At 55.3% G+C, this 18,547-nt stretch overlaps 2 protein-coding genes across 4 annotated transcripts; one reads left to right on the top strand and one right to left on the bottom strand.

Annotated features, from left to right (window-relative positions):
* Window positions 1-743: 743 nt before the first annotated feature.
* On the bottom strand, window positions 744-12,387 carry LOC132208226 (class II histocompatibility antigen, B-L beta chain-like). Of its 3 annotated transcripts, none has more exons than XM_059643897.1 (6): window positions 12,293-12,387; window positions 9,683-9,937; window positions 7,127-7,405; window positions 6,327-6,431; window positions 5,912-5,983; window positions 744-2,286 (listed from the first exon to the last, which is right to left on the bottom strand). In XM_059643897.1, exons 2-6 carry the CDS (start codon window positions 9,927-9,929, stop codon window positions 2,198-2,200), a joined length of 792 nt encoding a protein of 263 aa, XP_059499880.1. In that variant the 5' UTR covers window positions 9,930-9,937; window positions 12,293-12,387; the 3' UTR covers window positions 744-2,197. The 3 variants fall into 3 exon arrangements, with proteins under 3 accessions (XP_059499880.1, XP_059499879.1, XP_059499881.1); XM_059643896.1 differs by lacking the exon at window positions 12,293-12,387 and adding an exon at window positions 10,687-11,369; XM_059643898.1 differs by lacking the exons at window positions 5,912-5,983; window positions 12,293-12,387 and adding an exon at window positions 10,687-11,364.
* LOC125450078 (RLA class II histocompatibility antigen, DP alpha-1 chain-like) lies at window positions 10,768-17,030 on the top strand. Its single transcript, XM_048526047.2, has 4 exons — window positions 10,768-11,472; window positions 12,889-13,149; window positions 14,761-15,042; window positions 16,694-17,030. The coding sequence occupies exons 1-4, from the start codon at window positions 11,406-11,408 to the stop codon at window positions 16,888-16,890; spliced, it is 807 nt and encodes a 268-aa protein (XP_048382004.1). The 5' UTR covers window positions 10,768-11,405; the 3' UTR covers window positions 16,891-17,030.
* Window positions 17,031-18,547: the final 1,517 nt, after the last annotated feature.

Here is an 18,547-nt window from a genome sequence, read left to right as displayed (position 1 = left end):
AGTGAGGGGGATGGAGGGGAGAGTGAGGGTATGGACAGTGAGGGGGATGGAGGGGAGAGTGAGGGTATGGACAGTGAGGGGGATGGACGATTGGGGGAGGGGTGGAGGGAGGGTGACAGGTTTAAGGGGAGTGTGCGGGGGTGGAAGGGAGGGTGATGGGGTTGAGGGCAAGGTGAGGGGGGTGAAGTGGAATGGGAGGGGAGGAGGGGTGGGTGAGAGGTTGGAGGGTAGGGATGTTGGGGTGGAGGGTGAGGGGGGTGACGCCCCTTCATTGAGTTGGCTTTGATGGAGAGAGGGAGGAGGAGGCAATGATGGAGGGGGATGGGGTGAGACAGGCGACAAGGCACTGCTGCCCAAAGAGGGGGGGAGGGGGATGATCGGATGGGGGAGGGGTCATCACAGGAGGGTGCCTGGGGGCATAAAACTGTGTGAGTGGCCTTTTCCCGGCCGGTGAGGAGTGCGTCATGGGGAGGTTATCCAAAGTTTCGTTTTCTGTTCTCTCTGCAGAGACTTTCTTTCTAAAAAATCTCCAAGCCTTGAAAAACATCATCTTCCAAAGGGACCACGCACTCTTTCTCGCCCTCTGTTTCACAAACAAAAAATTCTACTGCCCTGCCTTCCGATCCACAAGTGCTCTGTTCAACTTCACAGCAGAGGGTTGTGTAGACCCCAACTTTTCCTTATTTCAAAGGTGAAGGTGAGGTGCTATGTTATGGATCCAAAATTCCGCCAGTTAAGCCACAACACAGTTTATTGGAACACCGCAGTTAAAATACAGCAAGAGATAAAAGAATTTAGGATAACTTAACTCTTATCAGCAAACTTAACTGAACAATAGACGCAATAACTATTCCCTTAAATGCACACCCCTTGGCAAAATCAGACATCAAGGTTTATCTCGCAGGTAGCCCAGGAGCAGAGAGAAACCTGGCCCACCCCACCCCCAGTTTCTGGGTGAAAACCAGAGAGGAGAAAGATAGCTTCCACTACTTCTGCCCCCTCGGAGGTCCAACAGCTTAACGCCAACCTTAAAAACGCAAAATCAGAATCCTGGTGTGTGAGAGCCGGCCACACCCGGCCAGGCTGCTTCTAATGTTCCAATGCTTCATTTTACAAAGAAACCCAAGCTGTTTGGTTTATGGGTTTTTACTAGCCAGCACCCTCCCCACCCCCCAACTTCCAAACGAAAGGACAGGACGAAATAACTCTTAAAACCACAGCATTGTCACATGGGATTTTATTGTGAGGGGGACGGAAATGTTAGCTTCCAAGGGACAAAAGTATCTCCAGCCTTAAATACTGACCCCTCCAATGAATACCCCTCAATCCACCTGATCCAGAGAACTGATAACACGAGGATGGAAGGAATAGCTCGGGAAAAGGCGGCCTTTTGCACGAAAACTCTTTTTCCGAATAAGTAAGCACTTTAGCCAAAATTGTTGGTTCTTCGATGTCGCCGGGCACAGGGCAGTTGTCTCTGGGAAATTGGCAACAACTCAAAGGAAATCGGGAATGCTCCAGCAATGTTTCCCCAGACGGGATGGTGTTTCAGTTCTGTAGCTCCTCTCTCTCCCTCAGCGGGTGGCAATCTCCCAAGCAAGTAATCGCTTTTGACCACCATGAGCCCAGACGTGAGATTTCCAGCGGACGGGCCCGAGGAATTAGCTTGTGTGACATCACTTACCAAAGGGGTCTCTGATGACAAAATTATGTCCTTCATTGAAGGAAAAAAATTTTCAAACGCGTGACAATCCTTCAAATACAAATTCTCAAAAACACATCTCAACAGCGATGTGCGTCATACAGCAAGGAAACAGGCCCTTCGGTCCACCCAGTCCATGCTGACTCATAATCCCAACTGAAACTAGTCCTGTCCACCTGCTTCTGGCCCATATCCCTCCAAACCTTTGCTGTCCATGTACCTCAGGAAGTTCATTGTGCTCACGAACTGCCCTCTGCGCGAAAAAATTTGCCCCCTTCCTGGCTTGTTGAAAATCTCACCTTCGAAGTGTGCCCCCTCCAGGCTTGAAATCTAACACTAACTGTATCCCTCCCCCTCCTTATTTTACAAACTCGTTCCTCCTGTATCTTCATCCTAGGCAGCAGAAATCTTATCGGTTAAAATGGAGCAGTTTTATCTGGGCATCCGCCTTCCCCTTATGTGTAGTCAAGACGCTGGAAATGCTGCACCCCCTCCTCAGCACTGACTCAGGTCGATGTCAGTGGGACTGGGATGCCGGTCACCTGCCCCGTACAGGCGTTCTGCCTCTGCCTGTGCGCAGCTCCCTGCAAAAAACAAGAGCAGAAGAGGAAAACCAGGTCAGAGTGGGTCCTAGGGCAGCGTTGATCTGTAACACTCCCTGATTGATGCATTGTTGCTGTGTGAGCCCGAGTACAGTGAAAAGTTTTGTTGTGCGAGCGGCGCGGGCGGGTTGCGAGGTGCATACGGGGTCACGGCTGTACAGGAGGTGCACAGAACGGTAGTAGATTTTGAAATGAGAGAAGCACACCCATCAGCCTGATGACAGCAGGCAGGGAGCTGTTCCTGATGAACATGTGCGTGCGCTCAGGCTTCTGTACCTCCTGCCTGATGGAAGAGATTCCTGGGGAGGGGTGGGGGCTCTTTGACGATGTTGGACGCCTTTCTGCGGCAGTGAGCCCTACAAGTAGAGTTCATGGATGGAAGGTTGGCTTAAGTGAGGGTCTGGACTGTGCACTGCACCTTCTGCAGTTTCTCACGGCCCTGAGCATACGAGACCGTCAGGCACCCGGACAGTTTGCTTTCTACGGTGCGTCCGCAGAAGCTGGTGAGGGGCACGGCAAATTTCCCGAGCTGCCTGAGGAAGAAGAGGATGTTGTGCTGTCGTGTCTACGGGGGGAGTCCAGGGCAAGTTGTCGCTTTATTGTCACTGTGAGGAACTTGACACTCTCCACCTTCTATTGATGTGGATGGGGCGGGGAGGGGAGGGTGTTCCTACTTAAGCTTAGGCTCATTTACACAGGCCAGACAGGGCACTCGGTCATAGAACAGTGCACAGCACAGGAACAGGCCCTTCGGCCCACAGTGTTTTACTGAACCAAAATGAAACTACTTCCTTCTGCCTGCCCGAGGCCCATATCCCTCCATTCCTTGCATGTCCATGGGCTTATCTAACCCTAACGGCCCTTAACCCTGCTCCCACCACCGCACTTAGCAACACGTTCCTCATTCCTACTACTCTGTGTGTAAAAAAAAACCTTGCCCCTCACATCACCTTTGAACTCACCTCAAATGCGTGTTCCCAGTCATAGAGCCATACAGCACACAAACAGACTGTTCAGTGCAATGATTCGGCCCCGATCCCTCTAAACCCTTCCTATCCATGTTCCCATCCAGACACCTAACAAATGGTGTCATTCTAATGGTAAGATTCTTAGTAGTTTAGATGAGCAGAGAGATCTCGGTGTCCATGTACACAGATCCTTGAAAGTTGCCGCCCAGGTTGACAGGGCTGTTAAGAAGGCATACAGTGTTTTAGCTTTTATTAATAGAGGGATCGAGTTCCGGAACCAAGAGGTTATGCTGAAGCTGTACAAAACTCTGGTGCGGCCGCACTTGGAGTATTGCGTACAGTTCTGGTCACCGCATTATAAGGAGGATGTGGAAGCTTTGGGAAGGGTGCAGAGGAGATTTACTAGGATGTTGCCTGGAATGGAGGGAAGGTCTTACGAGGAAAGGCTGAGGGACTTGAGGCTGTTTTCATTAGAGAGAAGAAGGTTGAGAGGTGACTTAATTGAAACATATAAAATAATCAGTGTTAGATAGGGTGGATAGGGAGAGCCTTTTTCCTAGGATGGTGATGGCGAGCACGAGGGGGCATAGCTTTAAATTGAGGGGTGAAAGATATAGGACAGATGTCAGAGGTAGTTTCTTTACTCAGAGAGTAGTAAGGGAATGGAACGCTTTGCCTGCAACAGTAGTAGATTCGCCAACTTTAGGTACATATAAGTGGTCATTGGATAAGCATATGGACGTACATGGAATAGTGTAGGTTAGATGGGCTTGAGATTGGTATTAGAGTACTGGAGGGGAATGGGGTGGTGTTTGGAAGGGACTAGGGGGGTGATTTAGGGGAATGGGGTGGTGTTTGGAGGGGACTGGGGGGTGATTTAGGGGAATGGGGTAGTGTTTGGAGGGGACTAGGGGGGTGATTTAGGGGAATGGGGTGGTGTTTGGAGGGGACTGGGGGGTGATTTAGGGGAATGGGGTGGTGTTTGGAGGGGACTAGGGCGGTGATTTAGGGGAATGGGGTGGTTTTTGGAGGGGACTAGGGGGGTGATTTAGGGGAATGGGGTGGTGTTTGGAGGGAACTAGGGAGGTGATTTAGGGGGAATGGGGTGGTGTTTGGAGGGGACTAGGGGGGTGATTTAGGGGAATGGGGTGGTGTTTGGAGGGGACTAGGGAGGTGATTTAGGGGGAATGGGGTGGTGTTTGGAGGGGACTAGGGAGGTGATTTAGGGGGAATGGGGTGGTGTTTGGAGTGGACTAGGGGGGTGATTTAGGGGGAATGGGGTGGTGTTTGGAGGGGACTAGGGCAGTGATTTAGGGGAATGGGGTGGTGTTTGGAGGGGACTATGGGGGTGATTTAGGGGGAATGGGGTGGTGTTTGGAGGGGACTGGGGGGTGATTAGGGGAATGGCATGGTGTTTGGAGGGGACTGGGGGGTGATTTAGGGGAATGGGGTGGTTTTTGGAGGGGACTAGGGGGGTGATTTAGGGGGAATGGGGTGGTGTTTGGAGGGGACTAGGGGGGTGATTTAGGGGAATGGGGTGGTGTTTGGAGTGGACTAGGGGGGTGATTTAGGGGGAATGGGGTGGTGTTTGGAGGGGACTAGGGGGGTGATTTAGGGGAATGGGGTGGTGTTTGGAGGGGACTAGGGGGTGATTTAGGGGGAATGGGGTGGTGTTTGGAGGGGACTAGGGGGGTGATTTAGGGGAATGGGGTGGTGTTTGGAGGGGACTATGGGGGTGATTTAGGGGAATGGGGTGGTGTTTGGAGGGGACTAGGGGGGTGATTTAGGGGAATGGGGTGGTGTTTGGCGGGGACTAGGGGGGTGATTTAGGGGAATGGGGTGGTGTTTGGAGGAGACTTGGGGGGTCATTTAGGGGAATGGGGTGGTGTTTGGGGGGGGACTGGGGGGTGATTTAGGGGAATGGGGTGGTGTTTGGAGGGGACTATGGGGGTGATTGAGGGGAATGGGGTGGTGTTTGGAGAAGACTTGGGGGGTCATTTAGGGGAATGGGGTGGTGTTTGGAGGGGACTAGGGTGGTGATTGAGGGGAATGGGGTGGTGTTTGGAGGTGTCTAGGGGGGGATTTAGGGGAATGGGGTAGTGTTTGGAGGGGACTAGGGGGGTGATTTGGGGGCATGGGGTGGTGTTTGGAGGGGACTAGGGGGGTGATTTAGGGGAGTGGGGTGGTGTTTGGAGGGGACTAGGGTGTTGATTTAGGGGTTTGGGGTGGGGTTTGGAGGGGACTAGGGGGGTGATTTAGGGGGAATGGGGTGGTGTTTGGCGGGGACTAGGGGGGTGATTTAGAGGGTTTGGGGTGCTGTTGAGTGGGTGATGGGTTGGTGTTGAGTGCGGGGTGGGAGGTAGGTTAATGTTAGTGGTTTGTGAGGGTTGGGTCGGCGTTTGTGGGGTGATGGGCTGGTTTTGAGGGTTGAAGGAGTGGTGTTTGAGGGGTGGGGCTGTGTTTGGAGGGATGGGGCATGTTGACTGGGGGATGGGACGGTGTTGAGTGGGGGACGGGGCGGTGTTGAATGGGGGATGGGGCGGTGTTGAGTGGGGGATGGGACGGTGTTGGTGGTGGGGGAGGGGGCGTTGTTGGGGGAGGGGAGGGAGATGTTAGGGGATTGGGGGCTTTAGTGTTACCTGCGCCAGTGATGCCCGAGCTACCCTCTGAGTGGGCGTTGCGTTGGTTCTGGTTGGTCCTGGCATGGTGCCCTGGGGAGAAAGTAACCAAGAGATGGGTCTGAGATTGGGGCTGACCCACCGCAGCCACCTCCTGCTCCAGCGGTCCCCGCGACCACCCACCACCCCCCAACCCTGGCACCCGCAGGATCTCAACCTCATCCCATCTCTGTGGGAGAGTGAAATGTCGGGAAATGCAGGCCGGAGCAAATGGGAGACATCTGCGAGGGGGCCTGGTGATTTGTCGGTGCTCAGTACGACCTGGAATGGTATGGGGTGCTGGGGAGCGATTCCACTCCCTGAGTTTGGGAAGGACGGCAGGTGGGGGGCTGCAGGGATCCTCCGGCTTGGTCAGACGCACAGATTCCGCACCTACCTAGCCGTCGGCCAACCATGCCGGTCACAGTACAGATGATGCCAATAATTCCAAAGATTATCCCGATAGCGTATCCGCCAGATGGCCAGAGTTTCACCGTCGATTCTGAGGGGGGGGGGCAGTGAAACAGAAGAAGAGTCCAGTGTGATTCATTACACCCACATGTCTCCCACCTGAAACCCCATTCGCCCCCAGAATGCGTTCACAGTCTCCCAGTCGAGCGTTACCTGGCTTTAACCAAATCCATGACCCCCAGACTTCCCCCCTTCCTGATTAAACATCTCTCTCTCTCAGCCTCGAATATAACCCCTCGATCCCCCCCCTTCCTGATTAAACATCTCTCTCTCTCAGCCTCGAATATAACCCCTCGATCCCCCCCATTCCTGATTAAACATCTCTCTCTCTCTCAGCCTCGAATATAACCCCTCGATCCCCCCCCTTCCTGATTAAACATCTCTCTCTCTCTCAGCCTCGAATATAACCGCAGCCTGTTTTGAATACAGCAGGCTGGTCCAAGGTATCTCAGACAAACAGGTTGGGCGGCTATGATGGCTTCTAATCGACACTTCACTGATGGGGAATGAAAGCTGAAGTCTCTGGCAAATTGAATGCTCTCACCCCAACCCACTGTTCTGCCGAAGGCCTTCAGGCTAAAACTCACGTTCGGATTTATTTGCACGATACACGATTATACTGAGTACTCAGTCTGCACTAGCAACCAAAGGGGCCAGTGTGCCCAGCCTGTAGGGGTCAGATAATAAACAGAGCAACACCCACTCAGCCCTTCAACACTTCCTTACCCCAGTTGGCCGTGAGTTTGTCTGAACTGCTGCTGTGCTCCACTTGGCAGGTGTATGTGTCACCGTTCCTGGGAACAATGCCGATGTGCCCCATGAGCTGAAAGGTGCCATCTGCATTGGGTAAAGTGGTGCTGGTGTGTGCCTGTTCGAGGGCAGCGCCATTCAGCAGCCAGCTGATGTTGATATCCCGCGGATAGAAACCATTCACGTGGCAACTCAGGAGGAGAGGCTCACTACTGCTTGTCATGCGGCGCGTGCGGATAGTAACAGAAGGTTTGGCTGCGGGCGAAAGGAGGAATGTGGATTGATCTCCGCACTGAAGCTGAAGGAACGATGGACAGCTCAGACACGACACACAACCCGGCCGCACCTGGCCTGTCCCCCACCCTCAATGGGCAGAATGGCCATTTCTACTCTGCACAGCTTCCTAAAGTCAGGATGTGGTCCTGAGGGCGAATTTTGCTGGGCACAGAGGGAGAGGTGGTCACTTAACTTATACTGGCTACTATGCATCTCCGTCACCCCCTCCAGCCCCCTACACCCCCTCCCTATCTCTGTCACCTCCTCCATCCCCCTACACCCCCTCCCTGTCTCTGTCACCCCCTCCAGCCCCTACACCCCCTCCCTATCTCTGTCACCACCTCCAGCCCCTACACCCCCTCCCTATCTCTGTCAGCCCCTCCAGCCCCCTACACCCCCTCCCTATCTCTGTCACCCCCTCCAGCCCCCTACACCCCCTCCCTATCTCTGTCAGCCCCTCCAGCCCCCTACACCCCCTCCCTATCTCTGTCACCCCCTCCAGCCCCCTACGCCCTCTCCCTATCTCTGTCACCTCCTCCAGCCCCTACACCCCCCTCCCTATCTCTGTCACCCCCTCCAGCCCCTACACCCCCCTCCCTATCTCTGTCACCCCCTCCAGCCCCCTACACCCCCTCCCTATCTCTGTCAGCCCCTCCAGCCCCCTACACCCCCTCCCTATCCCTGTCAGCCCCTCCAGCCCCCTACACCCCCTCCCCGTCTCCGTCACCCCCTCCAGCCCCCTACACCCCCTCCCTATCTCTGTCACCCCCTCCAGCCCCCTACACCCCCTCCCTATCCCTGTCAGCCCCTCCAGCCCCCTACACCCCCTCCCCGTCTCCGTCACCCCCCTCCAGCCCGCTACACCCCCTCCCTATCTCTGTCACCCCCTCCAGCCCCCTACACCCCCTCCCTATCTCTGTCAGCCCCTCCAGCCCCCTACACCCCCTCCCCGTCTCCGTCACCCCCTCCAGCCCCCTACACCCCCTCCCTATCTCTGTCACCTCCTCCATCCCCCTACACCCCCTCCCTGTCTCTGTCACCCCCTCCAGCCCCTACACCCCCTCCCTATCTCTGTCACCCCCTCCAGCCCCTACACCCCCTCCCTATCTCTGTCACCACCTCCAGCCCCTACACCCCCTCCCTATCTCTGTCAGCCCCTCCAGCCCCCTACACCCCCTCCCTATCTCTGTCACCCCCTCCAGCCCCCTACACCCCCTCCCTATCTCTGTCAGCCCCTCCAGCCCCCTACACCCCCTCCCTATCTCTGTCACCCCCTCCAGCCCCCTACGCCCTCTCCCTATCTCTGTCACCTCCTCCAGCCCCTACACCCCCCTCCCTATCTCTGTCACCCCCTCCAGCCCCTACACCCCCCTCCCTATCTCTGTCACCCCCTCCAGCCCCCTACACCCCCTCCCTATCTCTGTCAGCCCCTCCAGCCCCCTACACCCCCTCCCTATCCCTGTCAGCCCCTCCAGCCCCCTACACCCCCTCCCCGTCTCCGTCACCCCCTCCAGCCCCCTACACCCCCTCCCTATCTCTGTCACCCCCTCCAGCCCCCTACACCCCCTCCCTATCCCTGTCAGCCCCTCCAGCCCCCTACACCCCCTCCCCATCTCCGTCACCCCCTCCAGCCCCCTACACCCCCTCCCTATCTCTGTCACCCCCTCCAGCCCCCTACACCCCCTCCCTATCTCTGTCAGCCCCTCCAGCCCCCTACACCCCCTCCCCGTCTCCGTCACCCCCTCCAGCCCCCTACACACCCTCCCTATCTCTGTCACCTCCTCCATCCCCCTACACCCCCTCCCTGTCTCTGTCACCCCCTCCAGCCCCTACACCCCCTCCCTATCTCTGTCACCCCCTCCAGCCCCTACACCCCCTCCCTATCTCTGTCACCACCTCCAGCCCCTACACCCCCTCCCTATCTCTGTCAGCCCCTCCAGCCCCCTACACCCCCTCCCTATCTCTGTCACCCCCTCCAGCCCCCTACACACCCTCCCTATCTCTGTCAGCCCCTCCAGCCCCCTACACCCCTTCCCTATCTCTGTCACCCGCTCCGGCCCCCTACACCCCCTCCCTATCTCTGTCACCCCCTCCAGCCCCTACACCCCCTCCCTATCTCTGTCAGCCCCTCCAGCCCCCTACACCCCTCCCTATCTCCGTCACCCCCTCCCCGTCTCCGTCCCCCGTCCAGCCCCCTCCCGACCTCTGTCACACGTTCTGACCCTGCCTCACTGCCTGGGGGTGAGTGTGACTGACCTGCCAGCCCCTGTGCCACGTTGACGATGGTTTTGGTGATGAGGGGTGCGTAGTCCTTGTGGCGTCGGTAGCTCCTCAGCATGTCTGGGTTTTGGTTGAACTGCTGCGCAAAGGGCTGCGCTGCCTGGTGGAGCGGCTCGAACCTCTCGCTGCTGTAGTTAAACTGAAGGACATCGGTCCCATCGTAGGCAAACCGTAACGTGGTCAACTGGCCCGGCTTCCCGACGGCGAGTAGGAACTGCATCATGTTAAAGCCTGAGGGGGGGAAGAGAGAGAGGGATGGAGGAGGGTGTGTGGAGAGGGATACAGAGAGAGCGAGAGGGAGAGAGATGTGGAGGAAGGCGTGTGAGGGAGAGAGAGAGATGGAGAAGAATGAGGGAGTGAGGGCGAGAGACAGAGAGGGAGAGATGTGGAGGAAGGTGTGTGATGGGGAGAGAGATGGAGGGAGAGTGAGAGAGGGAGAAGGATGAGGGAGAGAGAGGGATGGAGGAGGGTGTGTGGAGAGAGAGAGATGGAGGGAGAGTGAGAGAGGGAGAACGATGAGGGAGAGAGAGGGATGGAGGAGGGTGTGTGATGGAGAGAGAGAGATGGAGGGAGAGTGAGAGAGGGAGAAGGATGAGGGAGAGAGAGGGATGGAGGAGGGTGTGTGGAGAGAGAGAGATGGAGGGAGAGTGAGAGAGGGAGAAGGATGAGGGAGAGAGAGGGATGGAGGAGGGTGTGTGGAGAGAGAGAGATGGAGGGAGAGTGAGAGAGGGAGAAGGATGAGGGAGAGAGAGGGATGGAGGAGGGTGTGTGGAGAGAGAGAGATGGAGGGAGAGTGAGAGAGGGAGAAGGATGAGGGAGAGAGAGGGATGGAGGAAGAGTGAGGGAGAGGAGGGAGAGTGAGGGAGAGCACCCTCACCCTCAAATTACACCTCTCAATGTCACCTCCATTTACCCCCCCACCCCCACACCCCCCATTTACCCCCCACACCCTGCATCTACCCCCTCCCCACTGCCCTTACCCTGTCCCAAGGGGACTCCACTTGCCAACAGGAGGAGAGTGATTTCCATCGGCCTGAGGCTGGTGCTGCCACCGTTGGGGGTGTTTGGGGGCTTTTCAAAACCCCTGCCACTGGGGGAGGTCTCCTTTCCTCTCCTCCACCACCCTCTCTCCCTCCCTCCCTCTCTCTCCCTCTCTCTATTTCTCTCTCTCTCTCTCTCTCTGTGTCTCTGTCTCTCTCTGTCTCTCCTCGTCTCTGTGTCTCTCTCTGTCTCTCTCTCTCTGTCTCTCTTTCTCTCTCTCTCTCTCTCTATCACAGACACACACTCACCACCCCCTGGCCTTTCTCTCAATCTCTGTCAGTCAGTCTATCAATCCCGATTTCTGTCTCTCTCTCTGTCTCTCTCTCTCTCTCTCTCTGTCTCTGTCTCTCTCTCTGTCTCTCTCTCTCTCTGTCTCTCTCTCTCTCTGTCTCTCTCTCTCTCTCTCTCTGTCTCTCTCTCTCTGTCTCTGTCTCTCTCTCTCTCTCTCTCTCCCTGTCTTTCTGTCTCTCTCTCTCTCTGTCTCTCTCTGTTTTTGCGCTCGCTCAAGTCCTAATCGAAACAAAACTACTGCTGTGCCCCTCCCTCTCTCTCTCACTGACTGACTTCCTCCTTTCAGTTTACTGGACTCTGGGGATCATTGAGATACAAGTTGACCCCAGTTGCCTGTCAGTGACGATACTGTGACCAGGGACCAAGAATGGCTAGTGAGTCCTTCCTCACTTTGGTTTGCCTTCTGCCCTCTCTCTGGCTGTGCCAGGGGTCTGGTGAGTGAGGTGGTTTAAAGACTAGGGGATGGGGGGTGCGGTTAAGCCTCAGCTGGCTTGGGGCTGGGGAGACGGAGGAAGCGGGCAGTGGGATGGGAAAGGGGAACCAGGATAGTCAGAGTCTAAAACTTCTGGGCACTTCCGAAGCCTCGTCCAAGCGCAGCAAGATCCTGCAGCTGCTCTCCACCCACCCTCCATCTGGACCATTTCTTACCCAGTCCAAAGGAACGGCTCATTTCACCTCCATCTCTGTCCCCACCCTCTCCGTATCTCACATGACCCCTCCCAAAACCCTCTCTGCTACCCGCCGCCAACCCAACTGCTGACGATGCCACCTGCGCCAATGAGGTCACCAAGTCAATATTCTTGGGCTGGCAAAGATGCAACTAACATTTGCGCCACACAAATGCCAGGCAGTGACCGTCTCCAACGAGAGAGAATCTAACTAGCACACCCTCCTCCCCTGATGTTCAATGGCATCATCATTGCTGAATTTCACCCACCCCACTATCAAAATCCTTGGGGTTCCCATTGAACCTCCCTTCCTGCTCTTGATGGACATGCCAACACCCCCCGCCACCTTCAATTCTCCCTCCCACCACCACTGATGCACAGCGGCAGCTGGGGTCATTAGGAATGCTCGGCTGAGCTCCAACAGCCACGCAGAGGGGCAGCAGTGTGTGCCGTCCACAAGATGCACCGCAGCGACTCGCCGAGGCTCCTCCCACGGCACCTTCCGAACCTGCCAAACCCTCTACCCCTGACACACAACCCCCCCCCCCCTCGCCCCGCAGAAAGGGTGAGGGAGCAGCATACTCACAGGGAGCACCATCCCCTGCCAGTTCCGTCCACGTCCCTCGTCATCCTGACTGGGTCTATTCAATATAGTAATATCTTAACTGGAGACTCGAAGAGTCGTTACAGGAAGTGGAGAAACCTGGTTGTGTGAATCGTAAGGAATGAGGAAGAAGATTGGAATTTGCTCCAACCTGTATAAGGCTGCACAAGTCTTTCTCCAAATGTAGTGGTGAAATGCCACTGGGAACACCGTGCCCAGTTTTGTTGCCTGAAGGTGGGGAGGTCTCCCATCGGACAAGGAGAAGGGCATCAGCTCTTCTGTTGGAGGCTGGAGGAGTCTGTGGGATTCTCTCCCCTCACCTACCCCCCCCCCCCCACCCCCGCAGCCCAACTGCCAGAGAGGTGGATTGAGGAGGGGAGCAGAAGGCTTTGGGAATCGGAGGTGGGAGGGGGAGATGGGTGATGAGAAAGTGGCCCAATCAGAACAAAGCTGAGTGGCCTCCTCCTGCTCTCCCTGTCCCCCAAGCACTTTGAAAAAGAAACCGACCTTGCATTCTTGCGCGGGCATCCTGATTCTGATGGTTTGGGTTAACATCTCCAACTGTTGATCCCTCTCAGACAGGTGGAACATGCAGTTCGGCTGTTTTGTGGCGGATGATCCCAGATTCCCGGGGTTGGTGTGTGAGCTGCAGGTCGAAGGTAGACCCTTCATCTACTACGACAGCAGCTTACCAGACATACAGTTCCTGTACCCGGGTTTCGAAGACTACCGCATGATCCTGACAGAATTCTCACAAGATCATGGCAGGACTGTGGCGTCACTACGGAGAGCTATGGCCATAGCGGCCGCAGTGACCAATCACTCCAACAGCCCAAATGGTGAGTGGGGGAGCTTCAAAACTGTTCACCCCTTGGTGGGGGGGTGGGGGGTGGGGGGGCAGAGTCTGCCTGCGCACAGTCCCCAGCTGTTGGAGGTGCATGTACCTTTACAAGTGAACCTTTCGGACTCAGCTCGAGGTTGAGGATCTCGGATTTTGGGTTGGGCGGGGAGTAGAGCTGGGAGCCGGGAGATGTGGAAACTGTTGGCTGTGCTAAATTGGATTTGCATGATTAAAAGCCCCTGCTGAAACTTGCCCCTAGCCTGGGGCAAATGACCTCGTCTATGTCCCCTATCCATGGCCCCCATGACTTTACAAACCTCTACAGGGTCACCCCTCTGACGTTCCGCGGGGAGAACAGCCCCAGTCTATCCCTCATCTCAAACCCTCCAACATCCTTTCAAGTTTCATTACTCCTTCCTGTAGGAGGGGAGGCCAGAACTGAACGCGGTATTCCCAAAGCGGCCTCGCCAATACACGACCCTCCCAACTCCTACACTCAACGCACCGACCGATAACGGCGAGTGTCCCAAAGCCCTCCCTCGCCACCCTGTCTACCTCTGTGTGGAGGGGGGTGGATCCCTTACCCCCCCCCCCCCGCCAAGGGTGGAGGGGTCCAAAACTGGAGGGGCAGAGGTTTAAGGTGAGAGGGGGACGATTTAAAAGGAACCTGAGGGGTAACTTTTTCACGCTGGGGGGTATGGAACGAGCTGCCAGAGGAAGTTGGTGGGCGCTGGTACAGTTACAACATTTAAAAGGCATCTGGATGGGTACAGGATAGGGAGGGTTTAGAGGGAAGTGCTGGCAAATGGGGAGTGGATTAATTTAGGGTTTCTGGGTCGGCACGCACGGGTTGGGCCGAAGGGTCTGTTTCTGTGCTGTACAATTCTGTGCCAGCTGTGGTTATAGAGTATAAGAGCGAGGGGGTGATGTTCGAGCTGTACAGGGCTTTGGTGAGGCTACAGCCGGAGTATTTTGTTCGGTTCTGTCTCCGCGTTGGCGCTGGGGTAATGAGGGGAGATTCGCTGGGATGTCGTCTGAGACAGAGGGATGGAAAGAGGTCGGAATTATTTTCTGTGGAGTGGGCAAGGTTGAGTGAGGGCTGTGTCAGGTTAGGAGGCGCACGGGCAGGGGAGGGATAGAAAGCATTGCTCCCCCTTAGTCAACGGGGTTAAATTTTGAAACGAAACGTTCAGAGCGGAGTTTGAGGCAAGAAAAGAACGAGGCTCTGGTGGGCTTCTGGAATGTTGTGCCTGGGACGGCCGTTGATGGCGGCGGGATTACCTCACAGGTTTAAACAAGTCTGTACCCACCCTTGACATGTCATTAAAGGCTTTGGGCCTAGTGTGGGAAAGTGGGCCTGGTGTGGACTTGGACTCGTTTCTCTTGTCGCTGGCGCAGATTTGATGGGCCGAGTGGTCAACATTCACCAAAGACCGTGGAGTTTGCGAATCGAATTTATTCACACGAATCGATTTGAGCCCCGTCCCTTCCCCTCTAGAGCAGGCCCGAGGCCTGTGTGTATTATTCGGCCCCGGAGAGCCTGGGCTTGGGCTCAGGTTCGAACTGTTGATGTCACACCTAGGGGCTGTCTTGTTCCTTCTCTCTGCAGAAGTGGGCGAGATCTTCCTGTACCCGGAGATGGTAGTGGAGTGGGGCCAGCCGAATGTTCTTGTCTGCCTGGTGACCGGGCTATTCCCCCCCTCCGTTGCCGTCAGCCTGCATTTGGATGGCGTTCCCCTCGGCTCCGACGTCAACTCCTCAAGGATCTTCTTCAGCAAGGGATGGCGATTCCAGGCATTATGGTACGCTCGCATCCGACCGGGCCCCGGGCACCTGTACTCCTGTGTCGTGAGGCACAACATCAGCCAAGAAGAGAAAGTGGTCTTCTGGGGTAAGCGCAACCGAAACCCCTGGTAACAGCCCCCTCCCCTTGCTTCCTCCAGCGAAACAGGCCTTGCTGGTAACTGCTGCCCCTGAAGGAGGCGGTAGTGAGCTGCCTTCTTCACCCATTGGGTTTTACAGCAAGGAAACAGACGCTTTGGCCCAACCAGTCCGTGCTGACGATAGTTCCAATGTAAACTATGCTTCTGGGCCATATCCAGCACCTCCACACCATCCCCTAAACCCACAAAACCTTTCCTATTCTTGTACTTATTTGAATATCTTTTAAACATTGTAACGGTGCCCACACCCACCATTTCCTCCCGAAATTCATTCCACACACAGACCAGCCTCTGTGTGATAAAGAACTTGCTCCTTGTGTCTTTGTTAAATCTTTCTCCTCTCACCCTAGTTTTGGATTCGCCCACCCCGGTGGGGGGAGAAAACCCGTTTGCTATTCACCCTACCCACGGCCCTCGTGATTTTATAAACCTCTGTAAGGTCACACCCTCATGCTCCAGTGGAAAGAAGCCCCAGCCCCTCCCTTTAACTCAAGCCCCTCCATTCCCAGCAACATCCTGGTGAATCCCTCCCGAACCCTCTCCAGTCCCTGTAACAGGGGCAACCAGAGCTGGGGCACAGCGCTGCAGGAGAGGCCCTCACCAACGTCCCTGTACAACCTCAACGTGACGTCCCCAGCTCCTACACTCAGAGGGTCTGAGCGATGAAGGCCAGCGCGCCGAGCGCTCCCTTCCCCACCCTGTCTACCTGTGACGCCAACTTCAAAGAACTATGTCCCTGGATCTTGAGGTTATCAGCACTATGCAATGTTCTATTTTAGTTTAATAAGTTCTGCATTTGTTTGATTTACCAAAAGCCTTCATTGCTGTGGAACGTACTGCCAGAGGAAGTGGTGGATGTGAATACATCACAACTTCTAAAAGTCATTTGGATAAGTTCATGGATAGGAAAGGCTTGGGGGGATATGGGCCAGAAGCAGGCAGCTGGGCCTAGTTTAGTTTGGGTTTATGGGGTCAGCACGGGCTGGCTGGGCCGAAGGGTCTGTTTCCGTGCTGTATGACTCTGTGAGCCCAGCAAGACAACATCCAGGCTCGAGCTGACAAGTGGCATGTGACGTTCACCTGACACAAATGCCAAGTATTGATCATCTCCAACGAGCGAGAATCTAACCATTGCGCCCCACTTGACGTTCAATGGCGATCAATGAATCCCTTCCAGCCCCCACTATCAATATCCTCGGGATTCCCATTGAGCAGACGGGACCCCAGCCCCATATCAATGCAATGGCTGCAAGGAGCAGGTCAGAGGCTGGGAGCCCTGCAGCGAGTAACTCCCGTCCTGACTCTCCCCGCAAAGTCTGTCCCACCATCGACGAGGCACAAGTCAGGAGGGTGATGGACACTTCCCTCTTGCCCTGGATGGGAGCAGCTCTGACAACACTTGAGAAGCCTGGGGTAAAGCAGCATCCCATCCCGCTTGAGCCAATGCTTTTAAGAGCGTTGCCCTTCTAAGAAATTGGATATGAACAGGAGCCAAGCTCCTGGCTATAGACGTCCTCAGCAAAGGTTGGGGGGTGGGGGGAGGGAGGTTCCATATTCCAACAGTTGCAAATAATCTTTTCTGTCTTTTGTTTTCCACAGAGCCAGAAACCGGGGATATCTGGGAAGAATCTGCCCTGGATTCGGGTCAACTGGCCGTGTTAGTCTGTGGGCTGCTACTCGGGGTGGTGGGGATAATAGCTGGGATCTTGCTGTGCTGCTGGCGGCCATTGGTAGATATCTGGAATTGTCTGATTGTCCAGATGTCTTCCTGCTTACGTCACTCGAGCTCGGCCTGAGGATGTTTCGGGGAGGGGGTGTGATCTGCCCCAGCCTTCTCCAAAGAGACACCCTCTCTTGCCCCCATCCCCAGGATGTTGAACGCTAGGTCTGAGAGAGTGTCGCTCTCTCTGCTGTCTCCTCTCCCCGCCCCCACCACCCGCTCCTCTAACTCTCCTTTAGCACCCCCCCCCCCCACCCCAACCTTTCCCACATCTTGGAGGTGAGCCTGCAGATCCCCGTCACACCCCCACCACCGCCCTCGCTCTCCCGGCAGACAATCGCGGTGGGGTATGGATTGGAACAAAGGACAGGGGCAGGTTCGGGGTCTGAGACAGGGTCAGGGTCAGAACGAGGACGTGGTCAGGTCAGGGTTAGGGTTGTGGATATGGGCAGGATTGTGGTCGGGGTCAAGGTTAGGTTTATGGGCAGGGTTAGAGTTGGGTTCAAGGTGAGGACCAGGGTTAAAGGTCAAGGTCAGGTTCAGTGTCAGGGTTAGAATGTGGGCAGCACTGGGAACTCATGGGAGGGCAGACCTGATGGAAGATTTGCCCCTTGCCCTGAATTATTAACCCGACCATCCTACCCCTAACCCTATTCCATCGGTCACCATCCAGAGCCTGGGCTGCTCTCCCATAACGATACCTTGTTCCAAGGTCCTGCCTTTGGCTGTAACCAATGCTTTCCTCAGTGTGTGTGCGTGTGTGAGATGGACTAGGCCAGGGCGTTGACTCCTAGCCAAGCTGTACGATGAAGCGAAGACAGTTTGCGATGGACGCGGTTGTTGCAAGAACTTTAAATAAAAACACCCAGTTGCACACTTCGGAACAGGAATGGGATCGGCCTTACTCAGAGAATTCGAAATATTCCAGCCAACTCAACACAGAGCCCAGAGAGCCTGACATTGGGGGAGGGGAAGCTGTTGGAGGGAATCCCCAGGGACAGGATTTACACGTATTTGGAAAGGCAAGGATTGATTAGGGATAGTCAACATGGCTTTGTGCATGGGAAATCTGGTTTCACTAAACTGATTGAGTTTCTTAAAGAAGTAATGAAGAGGATTGATGAGGGCAGGGTGGTGGATGTGATCTATATGGACTTCAGTAAGGCGTTAGACAAGGTTCCTCCTGGTAGACAGGGTCGCAAGGTGAGAGCACATGGAATACAGGGGGATCTAGCCATTTGGATACAGGACTGGCTCGAAGGTAGAGGACAGAGGGTGGTGGAGGGTTGCTTTTCAGACTGCAGGCCTGTGACAAGCAATGTGCACAAGGATCAGCGCTTGGGTCCACCGATTTTCATCATTTATATCAATGATTTGGATGTGAACATAGGAGGGATGGTTAGTAAGTTTGCAGATGACACCAAAACTAGAGATGTAGTGGACAGCGAAGAACGTTACCTCAGAGTACAACATGATCTTGATCAGATGGGCCAAGGAGTGGCAGATGGAGTTTAATTCAGAGAAATGCGAGGTGCTGCATTTTGGAAAGGGCAGGACTTATTCACTTAATGGAAAGGTCCTGGGGAGATTTTTTTCCCTTTCTTCATTCACAGAATGCGGGCATCGCTGGCCAGGCCAGCATTTATTGCCCATCCCTAATTGCCCAGAGGGCAGTTATGGGTCAACCACGCTGCCGTGGGTCTGGAGTCACATGTAGGCCAGACCAGGTAAGG

This window comes from Stegostoma tigrinum, unplaced genomic scaffold (assembly GCF_030684315.1).
Source record: "Stegostoma tigrinum isolate sSteTig4 unplaced genomic scaffold, sSteTig4.hap1 scaffold_316, whole genome shotgun sequence".
Lineage (NCBI taxonomy): Eukaryota > Metazoa > Chordata > Chondrichthyes > Orectolobiformes > Stegostomatidae > Stegostoma > Stegostoma tigrinum.
Note: the sequence above shows the minus strand (reverse complement) of the source record. Positions and strands in the feature narration are given on the sequence as shown.

Coding starts and splice junctions, on each gene's coding strand:
- LOC125450078 (XM_048526047.2), top strand. CDS start 11,406: ATGGCTAGTGAGTCCTTCCTCACTTTGGTTTGCCTTCTGCCCTCTCTC. Junction 11,473..12,888: donor CTGGCTGTGCCAGGGGTCTG/GTGAGTGAGGTG, acceptor GATCCCTCTCAG/ACAGGTGGAACATGCAGTTC. Junction 13,150..14,760: donor TCACTCCAACAGCCCAAATG/GTGAGTGGGGGA, acceptor TTCTCTCTGCAG/AAGTGGGCGAGATCTTCCTG.
- LOC132208226 (XM_059643896.1), bottom strand. CDS start 10,735: ATGGAAATCACTCTCCTCCTGTTGGCAAGTGGAGTCCCCTTGGGACAG. Junction 6,432..7,126: donor CAAACTCACGGCCAACTGGG/GTAAGGAAGTGT, acceptor CCCCCCCCTCAG/AATCGACGGTGAAACTCTGG. Junction 5,984..6,326: donor CATGGTTGGCCGACGGCTAG/GTAGGTGCGGAA, acceptor CTTTCTCCCCAG/GGCACCATGCCAGGACCAAC.